This window comes from Pimephales promelas, chromosome 17 (assembly GCF_988280905.1).
Source record: "Pimephales promelas chromosome 17, fPimPro1.hap1.1, whole genome shotgun sequence".
In the NCBI taxonomy this organism is placed as follows: domain Eukaryota; kingdom Metazoa; phylum Chordata; class Actinopteri; order Cypriniformes; family Leuciscidae; genus Pimephales; species Pimephales promelas.
Window position 1 is genome coordinate 13,167,362 of NC_142785.1, and position 13,204 is coordinate 13,180,565.

General features: G+C 40.4%; 1 protein-coding gene across 2 annotated transcripts in view; it reads left to right on the forward strand.

Annotated features, from left to right (window-relative positions):
* The window catches only part of grid1b (glutamate receptor, ionotropic, delta 1b), a 618,587-nt gene that overhangs the window by 597,126 nt on the left and 8,257 nt on the right, over positions 1 to 13,204 (forward strand). Inside the window, exons 13-16 of one of the 2 annotated variants that reach the window (XM_089121931.1) lie at positions 3,281 to 3,476; positions 8,270 to 8,436; positions 10,195 to 10,435; positions 11,947 to 12,085. In XM_089121931.1, coding sequence (XP_088978057.1) covers positions 3,281 to 3,476; positions 8,270 to 8,436; positions 10,195 to 10,435; positions 11,947 to 12,085 — 743 coding nt within the window. The remainder of the gene's footprint in view (positions 1 to 3,280; positions 3,477 to 8,269; positions 8,437 to 10,194; positions 10,436 to 11,946; positions 12,086 to 13,204) is intronic. The other variant, XM_089121932.1, reaches the window with a different exon arrangement.

A 13,204-nucleotide genomic window follows, 5' to 3' on the forward strand; every position in this document is an offset into this window, starting at 1 on the left:
CAAACTCCTCAAGCTGCCGACAAGCTTCTTTTTTCACAGATGATGCGTGCTAATATAATATGATGATGTGAGTGTCAAGATGGCGCCTGCACCATCAGCCAATGGATTGAAGTGAATCGCCATTCTATATGGGCTTCAGACAATCGTTGTGACGCGTAATTTTACACGTGAAATGCCGCCAAACCTTGGAGCGTTTTGTCTTCAGCATCTTCATTAATCCCCTTGCTATCAGCTGACGTTCCAGGAGTTTCCCGCATATTGATAATGGCTCCCTGATGCCCGTAAATTAGTTAAAATCTCCTGGAATCTAGAGTGAGCAAGCAAAAGTGAGCAATAGCGGCGCATGTGAGACAGAACAGACTGTGCTCCAAGCCATGTAGTACACACACGGTGGAAAGGGAAAGAGCAAGAGACTTTGCGTGTGCGCCTCATGACACTTGGACCGAAATTTTTGTTCTTATTCGATCTGATAACTACCGTTTACATCAGAACCGGTTCCCTATTGGCACCGCGTTTCGGTACTAACCCTATTCTCCATAGTCTCTCTCTCTGGAACAGAGACTGAATATACTGTAAAACTTCAAATAATAACCAAGTTCCAAATAGACGCCTGTCCCTTTTACACACCTGTCTTACACACCTGCTTCGGTGTGGCTGCAGGTTTGGGTAAATAAAAGTTTTGGGTTGTTAATCTTTTAAAACCGTCAGATTTTCACGTGCTGCATTTGGAGATTTTGAGAGATGAAGACTCAATGAAAAACATCTCAACACTAAATTATAAAGGCCGGTCTCATATAGAGGCCTGTCTCAAATACAAGCCGGTGCAGTTTGACGATTTGAGAAAATAAAAGCCCGGGCTATTATTTGAAGTTTTACGGTAACTTGCCCTTGTAAACCAGACGTATCTGGCAATAACTCTATAGCACAGTCATATGGACGGTGCGGAAGAAGAGAAGCTGCCTGAGACTTACTGAACATTTCCTTTAGGTCCAGGTACTCCTTGGGCACGTTAGATAAATCCCCTGCCTCCTCCTGCAACACAGGAAAAGAAACAGAGGAACAGGCAGACACCAGAAAAGACTTATGACAATAACTGCTCCACGCCAACACCGTTTTGAGCTGCCAGTCCACTTTGGGGTTGTGACGAGTGAGCCAGGGGTGACCAAAGGCGATGGGTGCAAGAGGAGTGTCCACATACAACAACAAAACACGAGACAAGAAGGAGACATAGGATTTATGAATCATGACACAAGCAAGCTAAGGCAATAATAATATTAAAAAGCTAATTTCTGACACTTAATTGAATATACAGTTGTTGTATACCAGCTTTAAGTGACAAGCACTTTAAAAAAATTAAAGTGTGAAACATTTCCTTTCGCTAGCTTATGTTTCATCTGTGGTCCTGACAGCTCCATTAGCAGGACAGATGGCCCAACATCTCACATTACTTACAGAGTTGTCTTTGGACTTTGAAGTAAGCTCTTACCAAGTTAGGTCCCTGTCCTGTTGATGTATGAATCATATGGCACCATTACCATGAAAAATGAATAAATTCAAACTTGGAAAAATTAAACAGAGCGACTATAGGTTGAGTCATTTGAGCCAATGAAGATGCTTTTTATTATATTTTAAACAATTGATTTACCAGTGGGCCATTAATTTTAAATCTGGGCTTCAGTGTGAAAATTGTGTTAAGGATACCCAGTTTCATAATTAATAGGACATCACATGTTACAGTGCCTAAGGTTACAATCGAATCAACAAAGACAAGTAAAGAACCAAAGATTGACATTTCAAAGACAAACTTAATCACAAAAGCCTCCAACAAAAGCATAAAATTATACTGATTGCATTAGTGTGCCAATTTTAGGTTATTGCCATATAACATCAGTGCCAAGTAGGAAATGAGAAATTACAAATAAAAAAAAAAACAAAAAAGTGGTTGCACTTTACGTTACATTGTCCTTGTTACAACATAATTATACATTTCAGTACTAAGTAATATTAATTAACATCATCTACGTACTAGTCAAGTCAAGTATATTTATATAGCGCTCTTCACAACTTTTTTATTGACTTTTTTTCAATAATTATGTATTTTAATAACAATTATAATCAAAATATGAATTTTTGACATTTTTATAAAATAAAAAATTCAATAGCAAAAGTAAGGCATATTTCATTACCTTTGGAGCCTGAAATGGTTAAGTTTGAGCAGATGCTTTTTGTTAACACTGTCCTGGTCAGAGCTCATTTCCCTAGTATATTCAGCATTTGATTCATATTTGTGATCTCAACCCATTCTCAAAACTATAACTTTGAATGTCAAAATGAATGTTTTGATCGTTGACAGATTCTTCACCAGATCCTCCATCAAGTGACAATCAAACTAATATTTGAATGTGTACAGTTGTTTGCTTTACAGTAGATCATTGAGCCATTCCAAGATTTGATGATGTGTATTCTTTTGTTTAATGCCTGCAGTAATTACGAGTAAAACATCATCGGCCCTATTTTAACGATACACAATAATAATCTTTTACATTGTAATCTTTTTATTTTTAATATTTGGCATGTTTGTGTGCTGCTGTGCATCCCTGTGTGTGATAAGCAGAGTGTACGCGCGCATCCACATATAGGCGCACATTACTAACGCGCTCTTTAAATAACAAAAATAAAAAAAATATTTTGCGCCTTTGACTTTGGACCAAGTTTCAGTTGGTCTATGGCACTGACCAACATCAATGCGCCTGAACACACCTCGCTTTTTAGCACAAATGGGCACAAATGCATTTGCTATTTAAACAAATTGGCGCAGGACATGAAAATGATTACTGCATCGGGCTGAAGCTAGCAAAAAAACACTTTAATGCGCCTGGCCCCACATTCCCATGTGTATGATAGAGCCCCATGTCATTGTTGCGTTCATCAGACATTGCCACCTTGAGGAATAAAGGTGAATTGCACATATTGAGTCAACAGAGATTAAATAATTGTTATGCAGAAAAAAAAAATAGCCTACTTAAACTATTACATAGCTCGGGTCACTAATGACCCTATACATTTTTTTTTTTACAAAAAATAAATTAATAATAATAATAATAATAATAATAGTAATTAGAAAAGTTTTTGATTGACACATGAATGGTAGCTCAAATTGTGCCAATTGTTGTCGGAAACGTATAGCAAACACATGTGCTAAAAACCACTTTGAATATGCTAGAAATACATTTACTTCAATAAATCTAACATCATTTTTTTTTTCTTGCCTATCCAACAGATCTTTTCAGGATCTTGCAAGGCAGATGGACTTTGCCTATGGTACTGTTAGGGATTCAGCCGTGTACGATTACTTCAGAGCCAAAGGCACAAACCCATTGGAGCAGGACAGTACATACGCAGAGCTGTGGAGGACCATCAGCAAAAACAATGGACAGGACTTCTCCGTTTCTAGCCCTTCTGAAGGCATACGCAAGGTATGAACATTTATCACCTATTGACTATATGATTTCAGAGAATTATGAAAACAGAAAGACATTGTAAGGGCTGTGTTTTTGGTGTAGTCTTCTGATCTTTTGGCATAATTATTATTTTGGTATAATCCTTTCAAACCCTAATCTCATCTATAATTTGCATTCAAATTCAGTCTATTACAAGAAGATTTTTGGCAAGCCAGTTGCTGACATCAAAATTTCAACGTACAATGGTTAACATGACAGACAACTTTTCCATCCACTTCCACACTTCACAGTAATGTATGGTATTTATGGCCAAGCAAATATGAAATTAATTCTAGAAAATTCTGAGCTCTGGACATTGATTCACCACCAGAGACTGAACTGATCCAAAAAGTACTAGACACTGCAGTGAGGATGGGTGAAGGGGACGCTGCGGAAGCCACGCCCTGCCGGTAGGTAACGTGGAGAATGCATATATAGACTTTCCGCTAGGGGCAGTGCAACATATGGAATGTCACTGGGGTGGCTCCAGTCTAAGAAGGGGGAGGCTACATCAGACAGTGACGGCAAAGCAGACTCTGCCAAGGGAAAGACACAGACGCAGGGATCACTACATATGGAACCCAGCCTAGCACAGGTTACACAAGCATATGAATACTAGGCCTGGCATTGGACGCTCCACAACGTCCGACTACTGAAGGGGTGCGGAGGAACTCACTGGCTTTGTCTGAGTGGGGAACTCGACTGGAGCAAAAAGCGCACATATCCGCTCCTTGGAGGGGAGTGGCACAGCAAGCCGACACTACCGGCTGGTTGAAGCGAGCACACAGGGCTCAACATCTGGCTCAACATGGCTCAACCAGGGCTCAACAACTGGCTCAACATGTAGGCTATAAAACTTAGCGAACATGTTAGGTGTCACCCAGCCCGCAGCTCTACAGATATCTGTCAGCAAGGTGATGTGTGCCAGCAGCCTTTCCCTTCTGCTGGCCTCCGTTACAGAAGAAGAGCTGATCTGAGGTCCTGAGGCTTTGCGTTCTGTCCACGTACAGGCACAGAGCACGGACAGGACAGAAAAAATCCAGGCCTGGGTCTGCCTCCTCCGAAGGCAGCACTTGCAGGTTCACTACCTGATCCCGGAAGGAAGTTGTAGGAACCTTGGGCACGTATCCGGACGGGGTCTCAGGATCACATGAGAGTTAGCCAGGCCGAATTCTAGGCACGATTTTTCAACTAAAAATGCATGCAGATCCCCTACCCCAACAAATCCCAAGAGGGTATAGAGAGCAGGCGAGGATGATTTAGTCTCCTCGCCCCCTCAGGAATCTGATGATCAGGTCGTGCTTTCCCAACGACTTAGCTTCAACTGCATCATGATGTGCGGCAATAGCAGCAACATACACTTTAAGGGTGGATGGAGACAGCCTTCGCTCCAACCCATCCTGCAGGAAGGAAAGCACGGCTCTGATCAAGCAAGTTCGGGGGTTCTCCACATGACAAGAACACCAATCAACGAATAAAATCCACTTCAATGCATAGAAACGGAGGTTGATCACCTAGAACCTCTGCATCCTGTCCAGGGACCAGACATGGAGTCTCCAGAGGTCTGGACACGGGTACCATAGGGTGCCCCATCTCTGAGAGAGCAGATCCTCTCTCAGAGGAATGGGAGAGAGGGGCATCCAGGAACCGATATTTATCGGTGTCCCTCATGTCTGCCAGGTTGAGCCAAAGGTAGCGCTCCTGGACATCCAAGGTGGACATCACCCTACCAACTAAACATGTGGTTTCTTTCGTCGCTCAGAGAGCGAGGTAAGTTGCCACACGGAGCTCCCGGAGGAGCTCTGGGTCAGAGCCACTCTTGTTCATGTCCATAAGCGCCTGGGCCTGGTGGACCTGCATGGCATAAAAGTAAACTTTCAATTCAGAATTTTATTGGAATCCATTTCGACGTTTCACGTCCATCATCCACTCAGAACGTAATGCTAACCTACTATTTGGCCAGCACGCAAGCCCAATCAAGTGTGTGCATGTGCTTTGGTCGACAAAGCAACAAAACATCCTCGCACGGCGCAAGCCATTTAAATGAATGGGTTTCATAGCGCAGTGCTGTGCATGCAGCGTCCTGTTGCAAAAGAATGTTAAAAAAACTGTATAGTTTGCTTGGGCAAAAAGACAGTTAATATCGGTGTCCTCATGTCCGCCAGGTTGAGCCAAAGGTGGCGCTCCTGGACCACCAAGGTGGACATCACCTTACCAACTGAACGTGCGGTTTCTTTCGTTGCTCGGAGCGAGGTAAGTTGCCACATGGAGCTCTCAGAGGAGCTCTGGGTCAGAACCACCCTCGTTCTTGTCCATAAGCGCCTGGGCCTGGTGGACCTGCAGAAGTGCCATGGCATGGATTGGGGAAGCAGCCTGTCCACTGGCTCTTTAAGCCTTCGCGGTGAGACCGGATGAAAGCTTACAAGATTTGGACGGGAGGCGTGGATTGCCTCGCCAAGAGGAAGCGGAAGGCAGTTGCATCGTGCATTGTGACGGCACACTTCACCGGCGGGACATCCACATGCTCCGCCGTCGAGGGTGGTGAGGAGGGAGGAGCCACTAGGACGGCTTCTGACACTATACGGTGCCGTCAACGTCCTAGTAAGCTCCTAATGCACTTCCAGAAAGAATGGTACCGGGGCTGAGAACCAGCACTGCCCGCCCCGAGAAACCAATCGTCCAACCGAGAAGGCTTGTTTTGTGGTGGGGGGTTCCACACAAGCCCAACCTTCTCGGCGGCTCGGGAAAGCATAGCCGCCCATTCTGGATCAGACTCGGGCAGTGCTACATTCCCCAAAGGGGGCAACGCAGCCGAATCTTTATCTCCAGAGGACTGAAGCTCCCCCTCCGATGCAGCAATAGACATCTGGTCGTCAGGTGGAGCTCCAAAGGACACGGCTAGTCATCCATGAGAGGGACCAGCGCGTTCCTTTGGAGGCTCCAACGGCGGCAGCGCTTGTGAGGCGCAAGGGACCCACAGAGATTGCCTCAGCGGGGAAGCCCTCACGGTAATCCTTGGATCACCCTAACCATACACAGAAGTAGGTCTATTCTGAGGTCCAGAATAGACTCTAGATCGGGGCATAGGCAAGGGGACTGCGAGTCTCGATCTCAGAGCTGTCATAGTAATATTCCCACAATGGGAACATGAACTGTTCACAAAAGCTGCCTCAGCGTGCTGAATGCCCAAACGCGAGAGGCAACCATTGTGGCCGTCTGCTGGCGCCAGGGAACGACCGCATCCAGAAATGCTCAAGCGGAATGACATACTGAAGAGGACGCAGGGTCACACTTGTGTTGGTCTTTTAGTTGAAAACAAAAAATATAAAAAAGAAAAAATAACTCTCTCAGTGCTGAAGGACCCAGGGATAGCCGTGGTGTAATCGGGGTACACACTCATGAGAGGAATGCCCACCGAGACCGACACACATAGAAAAACACAAGTAATGCTATGAAAACAGCAGTTGTGAGCTGTAATGCTCGCGGCCACCGCTGATCGCACCTTCAAACCAGCACTGGAACAGAGTATTCTCTTTTTAGTCTCCAACAATGCAGCAGTCTGCAGAAACTCAGAGTCAAAACGAAATCTCGGGTCTGAAGTGAAAGACATTGAGTGCGTGCACCTGCTTCCGGTCTATACCCACGCTGTGGGGCGGGGCGCGTGACGCTTCTCACGCACGCCAACGTTCATTGGCTCGTTCTGTAGACACTCGAAGTTGATAGAGCTCCCTGAAGTGATCCCATTACATCGGCACGACGACTTCACATGGAACTTTTTTTCTTTTTTTTTTATCTAAAAATGCAGAAAATCTTCTGTGATGGTTAGGTTTAGGGATAGGTTCATAGTTAAAGGATAGAACAGTTTTATACAGTATAAAACAATATATGGAAAGTACCCATGAAAGATGAAAATCTGGTTTAAAAATGATTTTGTTGGCTTGTATAGCCATAAATATGCATTTTGTGTGTGTATTTTCTTTTTCTTTTTTCTTTTTTTCATCAAAAAATATCAGTGGAATCGTAGCACTGCCCTGTAGACCACAGGGACAGTATTTTCCATTTAGTGTCCATTGTTAACATTTAGAGCTGACAACAGATAGCAGGCTGTTCTCTCAGGTCATCTTATAAAAGATCGTATTGTACCCTTTTGAAATTAACAACTGTCATTGAATGTTAGTTTTTGAGAAAATCAAAGACAACTTTGAAAAGATCAAAGAGGAAGGTTGAAAAGTTTGAGGAAGAAACTTTTTATAGTGCATAATGAGTTGAGGATGTTAAATCTTTTGAATCAGCCAATGAAGGCGGATTGAGATCAATGAAGCATCTTTGAAAGAGAAGAAGAGAGAAGAATTCAATAGATTAGTCAAGATTAGCCTCCAGAGTGTCAATTCTCACTGAATTAGAACTATTATTAAGTGTTTCATCATTGAAATAATGATGAAACACTTAATAATAGGTATAATTCAGTGAGAATAGGGAAGTCGACGCCACAGCTATAACAAAATAGTGATGAATGCTAAATACATTGACAGCTATCAGAAAACACCCAACTAAAGGGTTTGAGCATTTAAGCAGTGTGCTTAAAATGTACATAACTGCAGCATACATTTATAACAAACAGTTATCTCATATTGGGTTAACAAGTTAGTTATAAGCTAGTTATCGTTATAGATGTTATTCTTGCTGCGATTGGCCTTTAAGCCCTAAAAGATGATTATTTGAGCATGTTGTCAGAAATCTCTGAATAAAGTTATGTCTTTTATCTGCAGGCCAAAAAAGGACCGTACGCATTTTTGTGGGACATGGCTGTGGTGGAGTATGCGGCACTGACAGATGACGATTGCACTATCACTGTATCCGGCAACAGCATGAGCAGCAAAGGCTACGGCATAGCCATGCAGCATGGGAGTCCTTATCGAGACCTCATCTCCCAAAAGTGCGTATTACCTGTCTCCCAACGAAAATATATATATATATATTTGTTTTACATCATAAAGAATACCATGCAGATGGTGTATGGAATATGTATGGAGTCAGGCACTCTCTGTTGTCTTAATTATTACAAGCTGACCATGCTTCTGAGAATTGAATAACTTGTATGGTTAAGAGTTTGTATTCTAGCAAAAAAACTATGTGTTTCAAGCAAAACATAAATAAGACAAAATATACTTAATATTAAAATATATTATTCCACACATTTCATATTTAATGAGAACATATATTCAGTTGTTGTTGTTTTCTGTGTGTTCAAGAAAGCCATATCACGTTCTGCAGAAAAAATATATATATATATATATATATATATATATATATATATACTGTATGAAGAGTTCAGATGCAAAAGCCTCTAAGTGCATTTGAAATTTTCTTCTAGAATGATAATTTTTGTCAAGCTTGTATTAAGTTCAGTGATTTCACTTAAATGGCAATGATAATTACCTATTAATTGTTATTTAAGTGAAATTACTGAACTTAAATATACAAGTTTGATAAAAATCATCATTAAAGAAGAAAATTTCAAATGGCATTTAGAGGCTTTTGCATCTGAACTCTTCATATATATATGTATATACTGTATATATATATCATTAAATATGTTTTCCAATTTTAACTTGGTATTTCACAGGTGCTTTGAATCTCCCACAATTCACAGCCATTCTTTTTTCCACACAAAACTTTGATTTGACTGTTGTTGGGGTTTAGTTTTATCTTGGGTTTAGTTTTAGACTCATTACAAATTGATCCCTTTGTGAATGTAACGGATGCCAGCAGACTGTCTAAAGCTGCACATAATCACTTGTAACTAATTAAGATTGTAACAACTACTGCTGCTGGATTTCATAAAGCAGTGTAGTGATCTTATGTTGCCTATTCACTCACTCATTATTGATTTTTCTAGAATAATGTTAAGATGACCCAACCACTAGCAATAGTTAACACTTGTGATGTTTTCAGATAACTTTCTCCATATTTCAGATAACTTTCTCCAGATTTCTCCATAGAAAAAGGCATATTGTAACATTACATTTCATTTAAAAAAATGCTATTTGTAGGATCATTTACAGATGTATATATATAACAAAATAATATACAGATATATATTTTTCCACAATCACAAAAACAGGCCTAGGCCGACTGATGGAATTGTACTGCACTCTGATGCAGCTGGGAGGAAGCTTGCAGGTTATTACACAGTGAACCATAATGTCATCCCTGCTTAAGTGAAGAATTCATCTTGGTTGTCCATCGTTGGTCTTTTGGCAGCCCCACTGCTTTTCTGTGATGACACTTTTCATTGAAGAAATTGAAAAACCTTTATTACTTGTAGAGTCAACAGTCAACAATAGACAACAGTCTCATGACAATTTGTACCTATTTTATGTGTGGCCAAATTTATGGCTAATTCATTTGAATTTGCACATTCTCATCCATAACTTTCTGTACAGTAATGGTTATGTTTACAGGTGACGTTATTGTGTTTTAGACAATGAAATCATCTGTGAGATAACTTTGGTTGTTCTGGGTGGATGCTTGTTTTGGAAAATACCACTAATTGCTTTTTCCAATCTCAAACACTCCCTCGTCTGCCATTGGTAAAAAAAAACTGCATTCAGACTATTTGAGAGGAAATAAAGGAGACATATGTAAAAACGTAACATGAAATAAGTGCACCCTGTTGTCATCCCCATCACAGGATTCTGGAGCTGCAGGAGAAAGGGGATCTGGACGTATTGAAACAAAAGTGGTGGCCTCGGACTGGCCGCTGCGACCTCAACAGCCACAGTAATGCCCAACCTGATGGTCGCTCGCTCAAGTTGCATAGCTTTGCCGGCGTCTTCTGCATCCTAGCAGCGGGGCTCCTGTTGGCCTGTCTGGTGGCCGCCCTGGAAATGTGGTGGAACAGCAATCGCTGCCGGCAAGAGCAGCCCAAAGAGGTGACCGAGCTCAGGGCGAGGAAGACAGAGCAGGGAGAGGACACTGCCACACTCTACTTTAAGGATCCCGCAGCAGACGCGAGCCCAGATTTAGTCGAGCTCCAGTACACACAGTTATAGGTGTGCCCTGATGAAATCAAAATTGGTCCCCCGTCCATTAAACATAACAACAGATTTCATTTGTCCTTGGGGTGTGCAGAGTGCCCTTGATTGAGCAGATTTTATGGATTAGAATGTCACAATTACTAACAAGGTGTGAATGTGGAGTTTAGACCATTTCAGAAGGCAAAAGCTCTGCTTCAAAGCCTAAAGAGCTGCTGTGTACTGTTTTTATAGGCAACTGTCTTCATAGGTAGCATCTAAAACTGAAACGGAACTGCAATGATTTATCTAAAACACTCTAAATAGACACCCACTCTGTGCAGCAATAAAATAGTTTGGCTCATGGAGTTTGGACTTAATTCCCTTATTGCAATTCAGCAAATTTGTAAGTAAGTAAAAAAAAAATGTAGATGTATAAATGTATACTTTAATAAGCATAAAATACATAGCACACACATATTTAGTAGTAATTTTATTGATACTTTTCGGTATTGAATGCAATATGTTTAGCGTTTCTCTCGGCTTGTCGAGAGATGGATATCTTCAATTAGATCGCTGCACTGCATTCTACGAATGTCATCTCTGTAAATGATAAATGCAATAATGATTTTGGCCAAAAGAAGGTGTCTAATGATACCTTTTGGAACAGCTTTTACACTGTGGCACCTATGATGTTTTGAAATCTGTCTGAGCCAACAGCTCAAACAGTTTCGAAAACAGAGCTACTATATTCCAACAATTACATTATTGTTGGAATCCAAAGTAATATTAGAATGCTCTTTTTGCATTCCAGAATGGTCTACTGGGGCTAAATCATGTTAAATGATTTGAACATGATATTTTCACCTTAAATACAGAATTTACAAAATGCATATTATTAGTGGCAAACTGGTATAAATTATTCCCTGCAGCCAGTATTCTATACTATTTTAATGTAATCTCCTCTCTCTTTTTTTTTTTGCTCTTTTTATTTTTGTAGTGTTTTAGACAACACTTTATAAACATGCTTTAAAGATGCCAATTAAGTATCTACTGTTCCATTCAAATCACTTACTTCTAAATATAAGAATAATTACTTCACTTTACAACCTCTACCAAAGCCTCATCCACTGCCAATGGAAACTGCATGTAATAAAGTGAAACAGGGTTGATGTGGATCCATAAACTAAAGTGTGGGCAAATAGGGTGCTTGCATGGGTCTGTCTGCTCAGTTATCCAAAAAAAAAAAAGAAAACAAGAGCCACCCCAAAAGAACATAAATCCAACCCCAAACAGTCAATAATCCCTAGTAATTTACTGTGTGACCTCCTGTTGCAATTATATGTCAATGTGGACAAGTTTTATGGATTTATTTATCTCTATATTTTCGATTTTACATTTATTCTTCATTTGTTTATGATCTCATGCAGGTTACTAAGGATTACAGACTGGCAAGGGTTTCTGGTCCATTGACATATAATGATATTGCTACTGCTTCATCGGAGGGGAGCAAGGACATTTGGACAGACAGAGAAAGAGACTGGGATGAAGCAGAAGCTATTGACACAGGTCAGAATAGAATCGTAGGCCTCTTCTTTGATTGGCTGAGAATTAACAGGACCAGATGTAGAATCCATCTAACATTAACTCTTTTTTTTTTTTTGCGTTTTAGTTGTCTCATTTAGCAGATTCATCTTCCTTGTTGTTATGTTGGGTTTAGAATGACGCCCCTGCTATTCCTAATTTGAACTACTTCTTAATTTAACAATTAGCACTATACCACATTAATGAAGATGAATGATTTTCCAGTTCGGTCAAAATGAGTGTTAAGAACACTTATGCTGTTTAATTGGTGTCATTTCTAGGCATGAAGCCAGATGCAGCATGATTATGAACATATTTCAACAAGAGTTCCACTATTTGTGGCAGTGATGATTTAATTAGTGTGGATTTATTTCATGAATCAGTGATGAATGTATATGATCGCCATAAAATTTAAATGACTAAACACTTAAAACATCTCTCATAATTGCACAATGCATTTGCATACCTGCAAAAAGAGGGTGCATTTTAAAAGTTTTGCAAACTTGTTCACAAATGAAAGCTACATTGAAATATATATAAAAATACAGTCTGCAAAACCATTCACTAAGTCTTTAGAAGTTTATGTTTAAAAATGTCTTCTGCATTTGGTCAATCAGTCAAAGTCAGAGACAGACAAATGCAGATTCATACCACATTGTGTAAGTAACTATAAAATGTACAATTGACCGGCCACTTACTTTCATGACATTTTGGAAAAGATGGATGAAATGATGTTGTAATTCTGCACACTAACATGGCAGCACCCATTATCCGTTATAGATCAGCTAACATGATCATTAAAGGCATTTAAATGTCAATATATTTGAGAATTGTCATATTAAATACAATATAGTTAACTAGTTTGTCAATATTTTTAATAAAAAGGGGAAAAAAAATGTTGATACAGTGCCATTGTGGCTGTGGTGTGTCACGTGACAAACTTGACATGTCGCCATGGATATAATATGATAAATTCCAAAATAATGGTTGCATTAAAAAAATTATGCTGGGACTTAAATAGATTTAAGTTCTCATGTTTGCTGGACACTTGTTGGCATGCTTCCTTCACTATCTGGTCCAACTCATCCTTTAAATAAATGTAGA